We start from the raw sequence: 19,543 nt of genomic DNA, 5'->3' as shown, positions 1-19,543 counted from the left end.
GAAGGTCCACATTCCCTCCTGCACAACTTTTTGGGGGCCACATGCTTGTGGAAGCAAAATCAGGAAGAGCAAACCAATGTAAATCAGATGCCAGTGGGAAACCTGCCATCAGGATTCGAACACAAGACCGCTCTCCTCTCCTGTGGTTTCCAGCAACCGGTAATTTCAGAAGCATTTCTGCCTCCCAACTGTGGAGGCAAAGCATAATAATAATAATAATAATAATAATAATAATAATAATAATAATTTATTATTTATACCCCACCCATCTGGCTGGGCTTCCCCAGCCACTCTGGGCGGCTTCCAACAAACATTAAAATATAGTAACCTATTAAACATTAAAAGCTTCCCTAAAGAGGGCTGCATTCAGATGTCTTCTAAAAGTCTGGTAGTTATTTTTCTCTTTGACATCTGGTGGGAGGGTGTTCCACAGGGCGGGCACCACCACCGAGAAGGCCCTCTGCCTGGTTCCCTGTAACTTCGCTTTTCGCTTGGAGGGAACCGCCAGAAGGCCTTTGGCGCTGGACCTCAGTGTCTGGGAAGAACGATGGGGGTGGAGACGCTCCTTCAGGTATACGGGATTGAGGCCGTTTAGGGCTTTCAAGGTCAGCACCAACACTTTGAATTGCGCTCGGACACGTACTGGGAGCCAGTGTAGGTCTTTCAAGACCGGTGTTATATGCAGTGGCGTAGCATGGGGGATGCAGGGGGGGGCCGGCCGCACCGGGCACAACATCTGGGGGTTAGGGTTAGGGGGCGCAAATCCACGGGTTAGGGGGCACAAATCCACAGGTTAGGGGGCGCAAATTACTTGCCTTGCCCCGGGTGCTGACAACCCACGCTACGCCACTGGTTATATGGTCTTGGCGGCCGCCCCCAGTCACCAGTCTAGCTGCCACATTCTGGATTAGCTGTAGTTTCTGTTTCACCTTCAAAGGTAGCCCCACATAGAGCGCTTTGCAGTAGTCCAAGTGGGAGATAACCAGAGCATGCACCACTCTGGCGAGGCAGTCTGTGGGCAGGTAGCTTCTATTATTTTTCTAATCCAATATTTAAGATACTGGATTTTAAATCAGGTGTGGCCAAACTTGGCCCTCCAGATGTTTTGAGACTACAATTCCCATCATCCCTGACCACTGGTCCTGCTAGCCAGGGATGATGGGAGTTGTAGTCCCAAAACATCTGGAGGGCCAGGTTTGGCCCTTCCTGTTTTAAATTGTAGCAATCCGCCCCTGGGACCTGGTGTCGAAGGGCCAATAACAAATCCAATTCTTGGTGACCAGGGAGAAGAGTCGGTGGAGGAAGACTGGAAGAAATTTAAGGACTACTTGCAGAAGCACTGTAAAATTAAGGAATGTTAAAACGATGTCTGATGGAAAATAAGTGGTATTGGTAAAAAGATTTCTAAGAAAATGTAAATAGGGATTTATAATTGGAAAATTGATACTTATAATAGGTTAATATCTTGAGTGAGGATAAATGCTAGAGGGTAAGGATTTGCTGAATTTAATATCTGAACTGGAATACAAAATGGGAGGTGAGAGGAGGTCAAGAAACTAGTGAATGAAGTATAAGATATGAAAATACTAATCTATTTTCTGTTTTGTTATTTGGTTCTTCTTTTTGTTCTTTTTTTCCTTCTTTTCTTTTGTTAACTGTTTTCGATTGTGTATTTTCTATGTGTTTTGTTTTTGTATTTTTATATCTTTGTAGTTTTTCTTATGTTTAAATTTTGGAATTTTTTATTGTTTGTGAAACTTTAAGAAACATTATTATTAAAAAAAACAAAAAAAACAAATCCAATTCTTGAATTGTCAAGATTCGAACTGGGACTTCTTGATCTGTAGCTCTGTTTCGTCCAAAGAGAGCCCCATCCTTACACGGGAGTAAATAACTCCCACTGATCTGGATAGGAAAAATGGCCACGAAAAAACACCCATGGCAAGATGGCAGCTGCAACGGATACTTTATGTGAATAAGTTAGCAAAAAATCCAGATAATTTCCCCCAGGTTAGAAGAAGTCTCAGCGCATCTTCCTCTCACTTTCCTTGATACAACCCCCCCCCCTTAATCTTTCTAATTAGAATGCAATCTAATTAAAATCTCAAAGAGGAATGGAACTGTGTAGAAGAATACATGGCCAAAAGATGCTCCAACATGAATTTATTGATCTGCATAGACTGATTTCACAAAGTTAAGCTAAGCTAAGCAGATATATAAGACCAAACTTTCAATTATTAAGACACAAAAAATTACAATCTCAATAATAAAGTTACAAAATAATAACAAGGAAGTCACGCACAGGGCAAGGAATAAGAAATGGATCAATGTTAGTACATAATGGAATGTTAAATTTACGAATATAATGTAGATGTATCATCATGTAAAGATTTCATATATCGCATTGCAACATTAAAAATAAATAAATAAACTCTTAATCTTTTGGAGAAGCGGGTTTGTTGCACAAGTCTCCCTAATCAACTTTAATTGCACAACCTGAATTTGCCGGCAAGCGATTGGATTGTGGCCAAAAGGGGAGGCCGGCCATAAATGATTGCCCCCGGGTGATCTGCACTGGTAAATCTGGATTTTCAGAAAAGGTAATTGCATTTGTGGTTTCAACTTGTCTTCTCCTTTGCCTAGTCGGAGTTCAAAAAGTAGGGCTCGTCCGGGATTTGAACCCGGGACCTCTCGCACCCTAAGCGAGAATCATACCCCTAGACCAACGAGCCAGCTGCTTGCAGTCCTTCCAGATGTTCTTTTCAGTCCGGCTGGTAATTTGCAGGCTCAAATTACCTTCTCTCTGCATGTGGCAGGCAAGGAACAGGGTGATGTGCCACATTCCCATATGGCGCTCACATGCTCATGTCCACGTTGCTCGGGAGCAAAGCTCTTAACCCCTTTGGCGCCGGGGAGAATTGGGCAGAACGGATTCCGCAAAGTAAATGGGAATTTAACACACATCTTAAGCCACATTTACCCCTCTGCCCTTAAAGGGGGGGAAGTCCCATTTATTCGGGGTGGGGGAAAGGGGTGGAGGAATAAGCAGAGCATGAGGCCAAAATCCCAAGCAAGCTCGCTACCACTTGGGTTGCCAACTTTCTAACCAGCCTCTGTTGCTGTGCTTTTAATGAGGCAGTTTAGTACGCCAACATTCATTCGGTTCGCAAGTTATAATACAGTGGTACCTCGGTTCTCTTTACTTTCTGTGGGAAAGTAAAGAGCATTACTGTGCATTACTTTCTGTGGGAAAGCGCGCCTCGGTTTTGGAAAGCTTTGGTTTCGGAACGGATTAAGTTTGAGAATCATAGAATCATAGAATCCTAGAGTTGGAAGAGACCACAAGGGCCATCGAGTCCAACCCCCTGCTAAGCAGGAAACACCATCAGAGCACTCCTGACATATGGTTGTCAAGCCTCTGCTTAAAGACCTCCAAAGTAGGAAACTCCACCACACTCCTTGGCAGCAAATTCCACTGTCGAACAGCTCTTACTGTCAGGAAGTTCTTCCTAATGTTTAGGTGGAATCTTCTTTCTTGTAGTTTGGATCCATTGCTCCGTGTCCGCTTCTCTGGAGCAGCAGAAAACAACCTTTCTCCCTCCTCTATGTGACATCCTTTTCTATATTTGAACATGGCTATCATATCACCCCTTAACCTCCTCTTCTCCAGGCTAAACATGCCTAGCTCCCTTAGCCGTTCCTCATAAGGCATCGTTTCCAGGCCTTTGACCATTTTGGTTGCCCTCCTCTGGACACGTTCCAGTTTGTCAGTGTCCTTCTTGAACTGTGGTGCCCAGAACTGGACACAGTACTCCAGGTGAGGTCTGACCAGAGCAGAATACAGTGGCACTATTACATCAAGGGAAGTTGCAATTCGGCACTTCTGCGCATGCATAAAGCACAATTCGGCACTTCTGTGCATACGCAAAGCGCGATTTAGCGCTTCTGCAAATGCACAAACGCCCAAACCCGGAAGTGACCATTCCAGTACTTCCGGGTTCGGCACGGTGCGCAACCCAAAATCACACAACCCAAAGTGTCTGTAACCCAAGGTATGACTGTACTCGGAGGGAAATAATGTGTGCTTCAAATGTACGGCGTGTGCATTGATAAAGTCGAAGGAATTCAGTTTCCAGTAGTGGGGTGGAGAGTGAATGGGGAGAGAGAGAGAAGACCGTTGAGGAAGTTGGGTTTATTTGGCCTGGGGAAGAGAAGGGGATACGAAAGCAAAAGGCACAACTGTCCCATTTCAAGCGGGACACCCCAAATTTACAGAAGCCGCCCCAGCTTCTGATCCCAATTCTGGATGTCCCATTTTGGGTTCCTATGCTATAGCTGCGATTCTCTCTCTCTCTCTCTCTCTCTCTCTCTCTCTCTCTCAAATTCAGTTTTACATATAACAATTAAAATCACATGTAAATCATAATAAAAAATACATAGGATTCTCTGAATCCCTTGACGTCCCTCCATGGGTTCCATAGTTATTTTTTGCCGACTGCATCGTATAACATTCTCCATATTTCCTGAACGCTCAGTTCTCACCATAGTTCTTGTCACACTGCAAGCGGTTTTTTTTAAAATCCTGCCAACGTTTTTAATTGTTTACAGTGTTCTTTTTTTTAGTAAGAACCATCCTTTACTAAATTTATTATCGTCTTGGTTTCTGATCTTCCCGGTCATTTCCGCTCCAGCTGCGATTCTCCGCATCGCAAGGGGGTTGGGATAGATGACCGCTGAGGGTCCCTGACTCTACGATTCTACAAAGTGCTTCCTGGGAAGCGAACGGGGGAAATACGGCTCTGCGTCACCTTGCCCTCTGCCATCCCGAAGAGTCCCTCGCAATCGGCTCCGATCTGGACAGCAAACGAGATTATCCCCTGAGAGGGGCTTAAGGGACAGCAGGTAAGGGTCTTAGATGCCCTCAATCCTCCAGTTTGCCTCTGGGATGATCAGGATTAGTGCCTGATCCCAGGCCGAGCCTCTAAGTGGATTGCCCCCTCCGTCCTCCTATAACAGGAGGGCAGGGGCCGCTCGGGCAGATCTCGGTCCCCGCGGCGCCACCAGGGACGATGTCCGGCGAAGAAGACTTCTACCTCTTTGAGAACATCTCCAAGGTGGGTCCTTGGGATGGACCCCAGTACCACATCGCCCCAATGTGGGCCTTCTACTTCCAGACGGCCTTCATGGGCTTCGTCTTCTTCGCCGGGACGCCCCTCAACGCCATCATCCTGGTGGTCACCGTCAAATACAAGAAGCTCCGCCAGCCGCTGAACTACATCCTGGTCAACATCTCCTTCGCCGGGTTCCTCTTCTGTGTCTTCTCTGTCTTCACCGTCTTCCTGGCCAGCTCGCAGGGCTACTTCTTCTTCGGCAGGCACATCTGCGCCCTGGAGGCCTTCCTGGGCTCGGTGGCAGGTAAAAGCCCCAGAGGAGGAGCGGAGTAGAATAGAGTTGCAGTGTCGGTTGGGTCCCCCAAAGGTCATCCAGCCGAACCTGCAGGGAATGGCAGCGGAAGAACGCCTGGCCTTTGTTGGGGATTCTGGTTCACGCCTCCTCTTCCTTGCCTTTTCAGTACACTTAAAGGACTCCCAATCGCAGAATAATAATAATAATAATAATAATAATAATAATAATAATAATAATTTGTTGTTCATACCCTGCCCATCGGCTGGGTTACCCCAGCCACTCTGGGCGGCTCCCAACAAAAGATTTAAAATACATTAAAACATCAGACATTAAAAACTGCCTTCAGATGTCTTAGAAGACATCTGAAATGTCAGATAGTTGTTTATTTCCCATCTGGTGGGAGGGCGTTCCACAGGGTGGGTGCCACCACCGAGAAGGCCCTCTGCCTGGTTCCCTGTAACCTCACTTCTCACAGGGAGGGAACCGCCAGAAGGCCCTCAGAGCTGGACCTCAGTGTCCAGGCTGAATGATGGGGGTGGAGACGCTCCTTCAGGTATATCAGAATAAAAGACTTGGAGACTTGTGAGGGAGCTCCAAGGTTCATCTAGCCCAGCCCAGAGAATCCCCAAATAACCCCCGACAGCACTACGCTGCAACCCACTGGAATGCACAAGGACTGTAATTCCTCCCCTTGCGTTTTTCCTTCTCCCTCCCCGTCCCTTTTTCCTTGCGTGTCGTGCCCTTGGGGGCCTGGCCGGCTGCCGATCTTCACCAACCCTTGTCTTTTTCTGTCTTCCCACCCACCCCAGGGCTGGTTACCGGCTGGTCCTTGGCCTTCCTCGCCTTCGAACGCTACATCGTCATCTGCAAGCCCTTCGGGAACTTCCGCTTCAACTCCAAGCACGCTCTTCTGGTGGTGGCAGCGACTTGGTTCATTGGCATCGGAGTCTCAATCCCACCCTTTTTTGGGTGGAGCAGGTGAGGTGGAAAAGGAGGGAGTCTTCCAAAGCCCAAATTGGGGAGAAGGTCCATAGACTGGAAGCCTGTCTCTCTCTCTCTCTCTCTCTCTCTCTCTCTCTCTCTGTGTGTGTGTGTGTGTTTGTGTGTGTGTGATTTTTATTGGTTTTACATCTGATCACAGTCAAAATAAATTAAAATATTTTAAAAAATTGTCCAGTAATAACAGTACATAATAATAATTTATTATTTCTACTCCACCCATCTGGCTGGATTTCCCCAGCCACTCTGGGCAGCTTCCAACAGAACACTAAAATACAGTAACCTATTATACATTAAAAGCTTCCCTAAACTGGGCTGCCTTTAGATGTCTTCTAAAAGTCTGGTAGTTGTTGTTCTCTTTGACATCTGGTGGGAGGGCGTTCCACAGGGTGGGCGCCGCCACCGAGAAGGCCCTCTGCCTGGTTCCCTGTAACTTGGCTTCTCGCAATGAGGGAACCACCAGAAGGCCCTCGGAGCTGGACCTCAGTGTCCAGGCTGAATGATGGGGGTGGAGACGCTCCTTCAGGTATACTGGGCTGAGACCATCTAGGGCTTTAAAGGTCAGCACCAACACTTTGAATTGTGCTTGGAAACGTACTTGGAGCCAATGTAGGTCTTTCAAGGCCGGTGTTATGTGGTCTCGGCATTCTCTCCCAGTCCCCAGTCCAGCTGCCGCATTCTGGATTAGTTCTAGTTTCCGGGTCATCTTCAAAGATAGCCCCATGTAGAGTGCATGGCAGTAGTCCAAGCGGGAGATAACTAGAGCATGCACCACTCTGGTGAGACAGTCCGTGGGCAGGGAGGGTCTCATCCTGCGTATCAGATGGAGCTGGTAGACAGCTGCCCTGGAGACAGAACTGACCTGCACCTCCATGGACAGCCGTGAGTCCAAAATGATTCCCAGGCTACGCACCTGATCCATCAGTGGCACAGTTGCCCCATTCAGGACCAGGGAGTCCTCCACACACACACACACCCTGTCCCCCAAAACCTGTCCCCCCAAAAACAGTACCAACTAAGTTTGCTCCTGGATAGTTTTTTTGCTTATTTATTTATTTATTTCGACTGCATCAGGCCAACATGGCTACCTACCTGAATATACCGTATTTTTCGCTCTATAACACGCACCCAACCATAACACGCACGTAGTTTTTAGAGGAGGAAAATCCGTAGGCATGCCACCTGTAGGCATTCCCTCCATAACACGCACAGACATTTCCCCTTACTTTTTAGGCCAGGGGTCTGCAACCTTTAAGACAAAAAGAGCCACTTGGACCCGTTTCCGAAGGAAAAAAAAACTGGGAGCCGCAAAACTCGTCATTATAAAAATAACTTTTTTCTCACTTTTTTATTATTTCTTTGTTTGACCCCTCAGAATTACTCCTCCTCATAGAAATAAACATTAAATTAACAAGTTACCTTTTTGTGTGTGTGTGTTCTTCACTCCCCTTCAAAACAGTGACCAGCGTACATGCCCCCTTTCAATGCAGTGACCAGCGTACATGCCCCTTACAATGTAGCGGGCGGGAAGGTGACGTTGGGACAGTGCATGACTAACGCATGCACCGCCCCCATACGATGTCACAGCCAGTACAGCGCCCGCCACAGTGGGGAGTGTTGGGGCGCACAATGCGCCTCCTCCCCTCGCTAGTATCCGCCCTGGAGCCGCGGCAAAGGTGTAAAAGAGCCACATGCGGCTCCGGAGCCGCGGGTTGCAGACCCCTGTTCTAGGAGGAAAAATATGAGTGTTATGGTGCAAAAAATACGGTAATCACATTGCGTAACATCATACCTTCTTATTTTATCTCTTTGGCTCGTCTTAGCCTAACGACTTCCCTCCCTCCCGTCTGATGGTTCACAAAACTAAACTTTGCATCTTTACATTTCGCCTCGTTTCCTACCCTTGTATCACCATTGCCTAAAACACTATATTACTCCAGCTGAATAGGTAGCAATTTTATCTTACAAATCTTCAGATAACCCTGCCAGTGATGTTAATTGCTTCCAGTTGTCTTTCAAGTATAACATAAATTTGTTCCAGTCCTTTTGGAATGCTTGGTCTCACTGGTTCCAGATTCTTCCCGTCGGTTTTGCCAGTTCTGCAAAATCCATCAGCCTCATCCGCCTTATTTTGCGGGTAACTCCTGTTGTTTCCATCTTTGGGCTAACAAAATTCTTGCCGCAGTTGTTACTCATAATTTTTTATCTTGTCTCGGTATCTCTCTACCCACTATAGCCAATAAAAAACGCTTCTGGTTTTTTAACAAAAGTGTTTTTGAACATTTTCTTTAGCTCATTATATATCATTTCCCAGAAAGCTTTTACCTCTTTACATATCCACCACGTATGGTAAAAAGTACTCTCCTTTTCTTTTATCAGAGCTAAATGATCAGACAACAGCAAAGTTTGCTAGGTTTATCGAGGGTGCAATGAGATTAAGGGCCACTATCTGAACAATAATATTGGTCATTTGATTGCCCTTTTTACCCATTTCTGTCTTTTTATTTGTATATATTGCTTGTTTTCTGTTGCCATGGCCGTTGGCTAATGCGAATAAAGTCTATTATTATTAAAATTACCCTCCTTTTCCTTACATTTCCAACATTCAGTTTTAGTTCTGTACATTTAACTGGTGTTAACACCACCTATACATCATTTCCGCAACTTTTTCCTGAAGCATCCTGCATGCTGTAAAATTAACACCTTCATTCCACAACCTCTCCCGTTCTTCTAACTGTATATTACGGTCTGTGCAGGAGTGACTGAAAGTAGTCAGCAAGCTTCTGAGTCACACAGGACGCTTCTTCTTCAGGGTCTACTCTAGAGGGAAAGGCTGCTAGTTATGACACGTCTATGGACCGGTTGTGAGTTTGCTCCTGGTGCAAAGGTTGCAAATGCTGTTCTTCCTTGGAACGCTGTTTGGATCTGCCTCTAGCACTGAACAGATCACCCAGATCCCTTGCTGGGAGTTCTCCCCTGAGCAGGGCTGCCATATTTCAAAAAGTGAAAAGTGTTTGAGCTGCTTTTATGAGAAATTGGCAAAAACAGCACTGCCAACATGGGCTGCCATGTCCGGATTTTTCTGGATGTTTTCCGATATCCAGCCGGACACTTCTGCAGACTGAAATACTCCAGATATGTCCGGGATATTCCGGACGGATGGGAACCCCACTCCTCAGTTCTTTCAATGCCATCTCCTCATCCTAAACACATAGGATGGGGACCCCTGGCTTACTAGCAGTACACGGGGGAAAAATCTAGGGGTCTTGGTGGAGCGCAAGCTCTACATGAGCCAACCATGCGATGCAGCAGCAAAAAAAACTATTGCGATTCTCGGCTGCATCAACAGAAGTCTAGTGTCCAGGTCAAGGGAAGTCATAGTCCCATTCTAATCTTCCTTGGTCAGATCCCTCCTGGAATACTGTGTCCAGTTCTGGGCACCACAATATAAGAAGGATATTGGCAAGGTGGAAGGTGTGTAGAGGAGGGTGACAAAGATGGTCAAGAGCCTGGAAATGACGAAGCTGTTGTTGTTGTTGTTTAGTCATTTGGTCGTATCCGACTCTTTGTGACCCCCTGGACCAGAGCACTCCTGTCTTCCACTGCCTCCCGCAGTTTGGTCAAACTCATGCTGGTAGCTTTGAGAACACTGTCCAACCATCTCGTCCTCCGTCGTCCCCTTCTCCTTGTGCCCTCCATCTTTCCCAACATCAGGGTCTTTTCCAGGGAGTCTTCTCTTCTCCTGAGGTGGCCAAAGTCTTGGAGCCTCAGCTTCAGAATCTGTCCCTCCAGTGAGCACTCAGGGCTGATTTCCTTCAGGATGGAGAGGTTTGATCTTCTTGCAGTCCATGGGGCTCTCAAGAGTCTCCTCCAGCACCATAATTCAAAAGGCGATCAGCCTTCTTTATGGTCCAGCTCTCACTTCCATACCTCACTACTGGGAAAACCATATTTTGGAAATATGCTCCTACAAAGCCAATGTCCTCCCCTGACCCCTGCTCCTCTGCCTTTCAGGTTCATCCCTGAAGGCCTGCAGTGCTCCTGCGGCCCCGACTGGTACACAGTTGGCACCAAGTACAAGAGCGAATACTACACCTGGTTTCTCTTCATCTTCTGCTTCATCGTGCCCCTCACCCTCATCGTCTTCTCCTACTCACAGCTCCTGGGTGCCCTCCGTGCCGTAAGTACCTCCTGCCCAGCTCCTCCGACCCCTTTCACAACAGCCTTGCGAAGTAGGGTGAGGCGAACAGGGAGCGGTGAGTGTCCAAGGTCGCCCGGGGAGCTGGCCATGTGGAGATTCGAACCCTGGTCTCTCCCAGGTCCTAATCCGTCACTCTAACTACTACACCCCTCTTCCCAAGAGTTTCCAGGTACATCAGGAAAGCCCTGATGGACCTCAGGTGGATGTTGGCATCCCAGGGGCGCAGTTTCTTAGGAGACGCTAAAGAGACAAGGGCCACTGCGACTGGATCAAACCCAGGACAGTGGTACCTCGGGTTACAGACGCTTCAGGTTACAGACTCCACTAACCCAGAAATAGTACCTCAGGTTAAGAACTTTGCTTCAGGATGAGAACAGAAATCGTGCAGCGGTGGCAGCAGGAGGCCCCATTAGCTAAAGTGGTGCTTTAGGTTAAGAACAGTTTCAGGTTAAGAACGGACCTCCAGAACGAGTTAAGTTCTTAACCCGAGTTACCACTGTTCTCGCTGTGTGCAAACAACCATCTAAATGGGCAGCCTGTAATTAATAATAATAATAATAATAATAATAATAATAATAATAATAATTTATTTATTTATACCCCGCCAATGTGGCTGAGTTTCCCTAGCCACTCTAGGCGGCTCCCAATCAAGTGTTAAAAACAGTATAGTGTTAAATATTAAAAACTTCCCTAAACAGAGCTGCCTTCAGATGTCTTTTAAAGATAAGATGGCTGCTTATTTCCTTGACATCTGACGGGAGGGCGTTCCACAGGGCGGGTGCCACCACCGAGAAGGCCCTCCGCCTGGTTCCCTGTAACTTGGCTTTTCGCAGGGAGGGAACTGCCAGAAGGCCCTCAGCGCTGGACCTCAGTGTCCGGGCAGAACGATGGGGGTGGAGACGCTCCTTCTGGTATACTGGACCGAGGCCATTTAGGGCTTTAAAGGTCAGCACCAACACTTTGAATTGTGCTCAGAAACGTACTGGGAGCCAATGTAGGTCTTTCAAGAGTTATGTGGTCTCGGCGGCCGCTCCAAGTCACCAGTCTAGCTGCCACATTCTGGATTAATTGCAGTTTCCGGGTCACCTTCAAAGGTAGCCCCATGTAGAGCGCATGGCAGTAGTCTAAGCGGGAGATAACTAGCAAGCAAATGATGAAATTGTATAAATGCATGGGGAATAGAAATTTTTTCGGGATGAGAATTGCAGATACCTTTCCTCAAGTCTCCAATTCACCCAGCCTCTGTTGGCATCATGCTTTCAGCAGATTAGGAAATCAAACTACCGTATTTTTCGCCCTATAAGACACACTTTTTCCCCTCCAAAAATGAAGGGGAAATGTGTGTGCGTCCTATGGGGTGAATGCAGGCTTTCGCTGAAGCCTGGAGAGCGAGGGGGGTCGGTGCGCACCAACCCTTCTCGCTCTCCAGGCTTCAGGAGACCCCGCCGCCAGCCCCGCAAGCTCCGGGGACAGTGGGGAGGCGCAGCGGATCTTCCTGCTGTCCCCGGACCTGATCTCAAGACGGGCGGCAGGGAGAAGAGCGCTTCTCCCCGCTGCCTGCCCCGCAAGCTCCGGGGACAGCGGGGAGGCGCAGCGCATCTCCCCGCTGCCCCCGGACCTGATCTGAAGGCGGGCTGCGGGGAGAAGAGCGCTTCTCCCCGCTGCCGGCCCCCCAAAAAAACTTCATGCGTCCTATGGGCCGGTGCGTCCTATGGGGTGAAAAATACGGTTATCCCGTTTTGACAACACACCAGTAACTACCAGGATAACTTTTTTTTGCTGCCATTTCCAGAAGCCCTCTACTCTTCCCGAATTTGTCTAATCCTCTTTCAAAGCCAGATAGGTTGGCAGCCACTCCTGTGGCAGGGAGTTCCGCCGTCAGCTGTCTGATAGAACCACCCCCAAGGCGCTAGGCCGCACCCCACCCTACGGTGCTCCTGCCTGGCCGGCGATAGCCACCGAGCGAACGCCTCTGCGTAGTTCTGGGGGCATCGGCCACCCGTTCACTGCCGAGCGAGCATTGCAGCGGGTCAGGCTGGATGGCCTTTGGGGAGCCCCTTCCAATTGCTACAGTGCTACAGCTCTGGGAAAACGACACGTTCCGGGTCCCTGCCCTCCTTCTCCAGGTAGCCGCTCAGCAGCAGGAGTCAGCCACGACCCAGAAGGCCGAGCGGGAGGTCTCTCGGATGGTGGTGGTGATGGTGGGGTCGTTCTGCCTCTGCTACGTCCCGTACGCCGCACTCGCCATGTACATGGTCAACAACCGGGACCACGGCTTGGACCTGCGATTAGTCACCATCCCCGCCTTCTTCTCCAAGTCCGCCTGCGTCTACAACCCCATCATTTACTGCTTCATGAACAAACAGGTGAGTCGCCAGCCAGCCGCTCCGCAGGCAGGGAAAGGGGTGCAAAAACGTGGCGGGGCTGCAAGGTTGCGATTCACTGCCGGCATCCCAGAGACAATGGAGTGTGCTTTCAGGGGTCAAATCGCTGTGGAATCGCAACTCTGTTTATACCCCATCCATCTGATTGGCTTGCCCCAGCCACTCTGGGCGGCTTCGAACAACAACAACAACAACAACAACAACAACAACAATTTATTTATACCCCGCCCATCTGGCTGGGTTTCCCCAGCCACTCTGGGCGGCTTCCAAGAGAACACTAAAATACAATAACCTGTTGTTGTTGTTGTTTAGTCGTTTAGTCGTGTCCGACTCTTCGTGACCCCCTGGACCAGAGCATGCCAGGCACTTCTGTCTTCCACTGCCTCCCGCAGTTTGGTCAAACTCCTGCTGGTAGCTTCAAGAACGCTGTCCCACCATCTCGTCCTCTGTCGTCCCCTTCTCCTTGTGCCCTCCATCTTTCCCAACATCAGGGTCTTTTCCAGAGAGTCTTCTCTTCTCAGGAGGTGGCCAAAGTCTTGGCGCCTCAGCTTCAGGATCTGTCCTTCCAGTGAGCACTCAGGGCTGATTTCCTTCAGAATGGAGAGGTCTGATCTTCTTGCAGTCCATGGGACTCTCAAGAGTCTCCTCCAGCACCAGAATTCAAAAGCATCCATTCTTCGGCGATCAGCCTTCTTTATGGTCCAGCTCTCACTTCCATACATCACTACTGGGAAAACCATGGCTTTAACTATACGGATACAATAACCTATTAAACATTAAAAGCTTCCCTAAACAGGGCTGCCTTCAGATGTCTTCTAAAAGTCTGGTAGTTATTTATCGCTTTGACATCTGATGGGAGGGTGTTGCACAGGGCAGGAGCCACCACCGAGAAGGCCCTCTGCCTGCTTCTCTGTAGCTTTGCTTCTCACAGAGAGGGAACCGCCAGAAGGCCCTCGGAACTGGACCTCAGTGTCCGGGCAGAACGATGGGGGTGGAGACGCTCCTTCAGGTATACTGGACCGAGGCCGTTTAGGGCTTTCAAGGTCAGTACCAACACTTTGAATTGTGCTCGGAAACGTACTGGGAGCCAATTAAGGTCTTTCAGGACCGGTGTTATATGGTTTCGGCGGCCACTCCCAGTTACAGTCATGTTGCCGCATTCTGGATTAGTTGTAGTTTCCAGGTCACCTTCAAAGGTAGCCCCACGTAGAGCGCATTGCAGTAGTCCAAGCACGAGATAACCAGAGCATGCACCACTCTGGCAAGACAGTCTGCGGGCAGGTAGGGTCTCATCCTGCGTCCCAAATGGAGCTGATATAAAAACACAATAAAATGTTAAAAAAAAAAATTTAAAAAAATCGCAGTCCAGGTGTCTTTCAGATGTCTTCTAAGTTGTCTCTTTGACTTGGGGATCGCATAACTCCATACCCTCCAATATTTTCTGATATTTCCCACTTAAGGAAAAGTGGGACATTCCAGGATCAAATCCCTGGAAAATAGGGACAGGGACACACACACACACACACACACACACACACAAAATATTTTCTGTTTTACAATTTAGAATATTCATTTAAACAACCTTAAAATATCAATGATTTCCCTTCTTCTCTTTCCATGGTTCATTTTGCATAACATAAATCCCTGCATGTTTTACAAAAGCTATACCATTCAGTATTCCATTATTACATCCATCAAAACGTATTTACACTGTTGAATTTATCTGAATGCTGCCAACGTTTTCAAGTGCACACAGTTTGCCCCCATGTTGTTGTTGTTGTTTAGTCATTTGTCGTGTCCTACTCTTCGTGACCCCCTGGACCAGAGCATGCCAGGCATTCCTGTCTTCCACTGCCTCCCGCAGTTTGGTTAAATTGCCCCCATATCTTCAATAAACATTTTCTAATCTCCTTTAAACGTATTTTCTTCTTGCTCTCTTATTCTATATGCTAGATGCGCAAGCTGCACATATTCCATCAGTTTAAGCTGCCTTTATTCTTTGTTAAGGACGCGGGTGGCGCTGTGGGTTAAACCACAGAGCCTAGGACTTGCCGATCAGAAGGTCTGCAGTTCGAATCCCCGCAACGGGGTGAGCTCCCGTTGCTCAGTCCCTGCTCCTGCCAACTTAGCGGTTTGAAAGCACGTCAAAGGGCAAGTAGATAAATAGGTACCACTCCGGCGGGAAGGTAAACGGCGTTTCCGTGCGCTGCTCTGGTTCGCCAGAAGCGGCTTAGTCATGCTGGCCACATGACCTGGAAGCTGTACGCCGGCTCCCTCGGCCAGTAAAGCGAGATGAGTGCCGCAACCCCAGAGTCAGCCACGACTGGACCTTTTTATTCTTTGTTTGATACCTCGCTCGTTTTCCGTTTTTGAGCTAACATCAACTTCCTTTCCTCGCCAGTTCCGGGCTTGCATCATGGAGACCGTTTGTGGCAAACCCATGACCGACGAGTCCGATGTGTCCAGCTCAGCCCAGAAGACAGAGGTGTCCTCGGTTTCCTCCAGCCAGGTCAGCCCCAGCTAAGGAGAGCGTGCCGGGGGTCCCGAGAAGGCGAGAGACCCTCCCCAGCCCCCCACAGCCGGGCCCAGGATGTCCAGGGGGGAGAGAGGGCCGAAAGGGTTCCTCCACGGTTCGGACGCAGGGCAAAGGCCCGGGACTTCAATACCCAGATAATTTGGTCTCTCATAGTTTCACACGGGCAAAACGGACTGGCTCAATCAAGCAAAAAAAGGACAGCTACGGTCAGATCGTGTCTCCGGGGGTTACTGGTGCAGAGTCGTCGGGCAGAACCACTCTCATTTCCTTCTGAATTTGGAGATGTTCCAGAAACTAAACCGCCAGATTTATTTAAGACGATTTCAACCCTTAAAAATTGCTGTTGCGCTCAGGTTAAGTTGTGGGAAACGGCACGTTCAAAGAGCCAACTTGGGGAGGGGGGCGGCAGGAAGATGGCGGGCATTAAAAGTTAAGAGGGGCCAGCTGTGGGAATTTATCCGAAGGAATTAAAACTAGGAAGCAGAAGGCGGTGTGAAGCCAGCCTGCTGAAACCCTCATGGAATTGCCATGTCCCCTTCAGGGTTTTTCGGCAGCACCTTTCAAAGCAGCAAGCATGAGGCCTAGAAACTTGCTTTTGCAAAGCGAGCCGCCGCACGGAAGCAGAGAGCCCTGAAGTGTACGGTCAGCTCACAAACTGCCCTGCGTGTAATGACCGCAACTCCTGTCTACGCATCTAGGGCCAGAATGTTTAGATGCCAGACCCAGAACCCCACAAATGACAACCAGGAGGATAGAGAGAAAGAGGTTTGGGAATGAGTGGTGGTGAGGACAGGCATTGAAGGGGGGTTGGACTAGATGACCCTCTGGGTCCCTCTACGATTCTTTGATGGGGCAGATGGCAGCGAAGTAGCTGGGAAGACTTTAAGAACTGGAGCTGGGGGGCAGGAGCTGTTTGATGGCTGCTTTCAGGACAGGCAGAGGCAATATTGGGAGCAAGAGTCCTCCTTAAGCCATAACCAGGGGGTGCAATCATATTGTCACCCCCAGGAGCTGTGAAAACTGGACGCCCTTTAGTTTATTGCGATATTGTGCCCGGGCGGGGGGAGAGCTTTTTGGATCTCCTGCTTCAGAGACCAAAGCATTCCTTAGGAGCATCCATGCTCACTGTTCCAGAAGGAAAATGGGACCAGTCTTATCTGATGGGGGAGGCAAAATGACTGATGGGTTGACAAGGAAAGCCCAGTAGAAGCAAAGGAGGAGGAGATGAGGACCAGAAGCGCGAAACTGCTTGTTTGAGAAGAGTATTTTCAGAGCATCCCAGCTTGAATCCCCAGCCCAGCTAATTAAAACTTTCTAATTAAAAGTGGAAGGTCTGGGAAGAAACTCTCACTGCCTGAGCTTCTCTCCCAGATAGCGTCTCTCTATCACACACGTGCAGACAAACGCACTCATCCCTTTTGCAAAGGATCTGTAGAAAGAGCCCATGGAATTCAGGCAGATCCGCTTGGAAGCGCGTTCTTTTTTAATAGATGTGAGCTGCGATTTGACAGTGGTTTGGGGCTCTCTTGCTCAAGATGATGATCCGTAGGAAGGCTCAGTGGCAGAAGCCCTCAAGAACGCAGCGGCACCACGTTGGCAAACCTAATAATAATAATAATAATAATAATAATAATAATAATAATAATAATAATAATTTATTATTTATACCCCACCCATCTGGCTGGGCTTCCCCAGCCACTCTGGGCGGCTTCCAACAACATATTAAAATACTGTAATACATCAAACATTAAAAGCTTCCCTAAACAGGGCTGCCTTCAGATGTCTTCTAAAAGTTTGGTAGTTGTTCTCTTTGACATCTGGTGGGAGGGTGTTCCACAGGGCAGGCGCCACCACCGAGAAGTCCCTCTGCCTGGTTCCCTGTAACTTGGCTTCTCGCAGTGAGGGAACTGCCAGAAGGCCATCGGTGCTGGACCTCAGCGTCCGGGCAGAACGATGGGGATGGAGACGCTCATTCAGGGATACTGGACTGAGGCCGTTTAGGGCTTTAAAGGTCAGCACCAACACTTTGAATTGTGCTCGGAAACGTACTGGGAACCAACGTAGGTCTTTCAAGACCGGTGTTATGTGGTCTCGGCGACTGCTCCCAGCCACCAGTCTGGCTGCCGCGTTCTGGATTAGTTGTAGTTTCCAGGTCACCTTCAAAGGTAGCCCCATGTAGAGCGCATTACAGTAGTCCAAGCGGGAGATAACCAGAGCATGCACCACTCTGGCAAGACAGTCCGCAGGCAGATAGGGTCTCATCCTGCATACCAGATGGAGCTGGTAAACAGCTGCCCTGGACACAGAATTGACCTGTGCCTCCATGGACAGCTGTGAGTCCAAAATGACTCCCAGGCTGCGCACCTGGTCCTTCAGGGGCACAGTTAGCCCATTCAGGACCAGGGAATCCTCCACACCTGCCCACCCCCTGTCCCCCCAGAACAGTACTTCTGTCTTGTCAGGATTCAACCTCAATCTGTTAGCCGCCATCCATCCTCCAACCGTCTCCAAACTCCCAACTCTTTCCCATTAAGCTTGGAGCTCCTTTCCCGCCAGGGTCCTCAGCTCTGAAGCCCCATTTCCACACTGGCAGAGCCCTCCTAAAATTGCATGCTCTCCGCTAGAAAGCAGGCTGGTTGTTACGCCAGCCAGTGCAAGCCCTGTGACTTCACCTTCTCAAAATACCGCTGTGATGTTTCCGGAGCAAAGAGTGGCAGTCGTTGGGTGCTCGACACTCCTTGTGAGCTTTGCGAAAGGATCAGTTCATCAGAAGCTGCCTTGCACTGACTGGAAGCAATGTCTAGGCAACACAACGACCATGTACATATGCAATAGACAATCTTTATAGAATTCCTTCAAACCATAACAAGTCCAAAATGAAATCTTTAGTCTCGAAATCTTTAAATGAAGCGAGGCACCAGACTTTGTACAATGAAAGACAAGCTGTGAAGCTTTGTGTATTCAGCAAATATGATGTCCAACATTGAACAGTGATTCCGGATATTGACTACTGTTTCGTAGATCTTCGTCAGCGTGGTGGGAGAATATAGAATTGCCTCATAAACCCATCTTATTTCGAATGAATGTACGTAAATGAAAACATCAAATGCAGTGACTACGTTATTACATAAGCACCACTGTTCCACGTAGAATTCTGCAAAACAGTAATCAATATCCAGAATCTTGAACATTTTTAAGGATTGTACGAAATGTATGTTTGTATGTTTGTATATGTGTATTAATGATGAATTCAAATTTCTAATAAAAATTTTTTTAAAAAAATCAATATCCAGAATCACTGTTCAGTGTTGGACATCACATTTGCTGAATACACAAAGCTTCACAGCTTGTCTTTCATCTTATGAAGTCTGGTACTTCGCTTCATTTAAAGATTTCCAGAGACTTTGAGACTAAAGATTTCATTTTGCACTTGTTATGGTTTGAAGGAATTCTATAAAGACTGTCTATTGCGTATGTATGTGGTCATCATGTTGCCTGGACATTGCTGACGTCCTCTTTGCAACACAGGGGTTGGTTTGGTTACTTATTGTCGCACAAACTGGCAGCATCTCTTCCGGTGAGCGTTGCTCCCAGCCCTACATTGGAAATGTTGGGGGCTGAGGCTGCGCCCTTCTGCATGCAGTGCAGCTGTTCTGCCACTGAGCTTTGACCCACAAGTAGAAACCCAGGACGCTTGCCTCTGGCGAGTCAGACCAAGTGGTCCATCTCAACAGCGTTGTCTGCACAGACTGGCAGCATCTCTCCCAAAATTTCAGGGGAAGTTAGAGTTGCCTTCAGGGATCAAACCTGCAACCTTCTGCATGCAGAGCAAACGCTCTCCTCTGCTGAGCCACACCCCTACTCGCAAGGAATATGGGCAATACCCGCTCTGCACATGGCTGGGGTAGGAAAATGATCCACAGAGGAAAATCTTGGGAGAAGGGTCCAGGGCAGGGAATGAGTTGGACGCAGGCTTGGGTTCGAATCCCAGCTCTGGCATAAGCCTGGGCACATCAG

The 19,543-nt window shown here is 48.4% G+C and overlaps 1 protein-coding gene across 1 annotated transcript; it reads left to right on the top strand.

Annotated features, from left to right (window-relative positions):
- Positions 1 to 5,063: 5,063 nt before the first annotated feature.
- OPN1SW (opsin 1, short wave sensitive) lies at positions 5,064 to 16,207 on the top strand. Its single transcript, XM_082239226.1, has 5 exons — positions 5,064 to 5,415; positions 6,216 to 6,384; positions 10,420 to 10,585; positions 12,733 to 12,972; positions 15,392 to 16,207. Exons 1-5 carry the CDS (start codon positions 5,070 to 5,072, stop codon positions 15,512 to 15,514), a joined length of 1,044 nt encoding a protein of 347 aa, XP_082095352.1. The 5' UTR covers positions 5,064 to 5,069; the 3' UTR covers positions 15,515 to 16,207.
- Positions 16,208 to 19,543: the final 3,336 nt, after the last annotated feature.

This window comes from Podarcis vaucheri, assembly GCF_965113315.1.
Source record: "Podarcis vaucheri genome assembly, chromosome: 10".
Classification (NCBI taxonomy): domain Eukaryota; kingdom Metazoa; phylum Chordata; class Lepidosauria; order Squamata; family Lacertidae; genus Podarcis; species Podarcis vaucheri.
This window is presented reverse-complemented; position numbering and strand designations above follow the sequence as displayed.

Excerpts from the sequence above, each read along its gene's own strand:
- OPN1SW (XM_082239226.1), top strand. The coding sequence starts at position 5,070 with ATGTCCGGCGAAGAAGACTTCTACCTCTTTGAGAACATCTCCAAGGTG. Across the intron at positions 5,416-6,215 it reads CTTCCTGGGCTCGGTGGCAG|GGCTGGTTACCGGCTGGTCC; the intron begins GTAAAAGCCCCA and ends CACCCACCCCAG. Across the intron at positions 6,385-10,419 it reads CCCTTTTTTGGGTGGAGCAG|GTTCATCCCTGAAGGCCTGC; the intron begins GTGAGGTGGAAA and ends TCTGCCTTTCAG.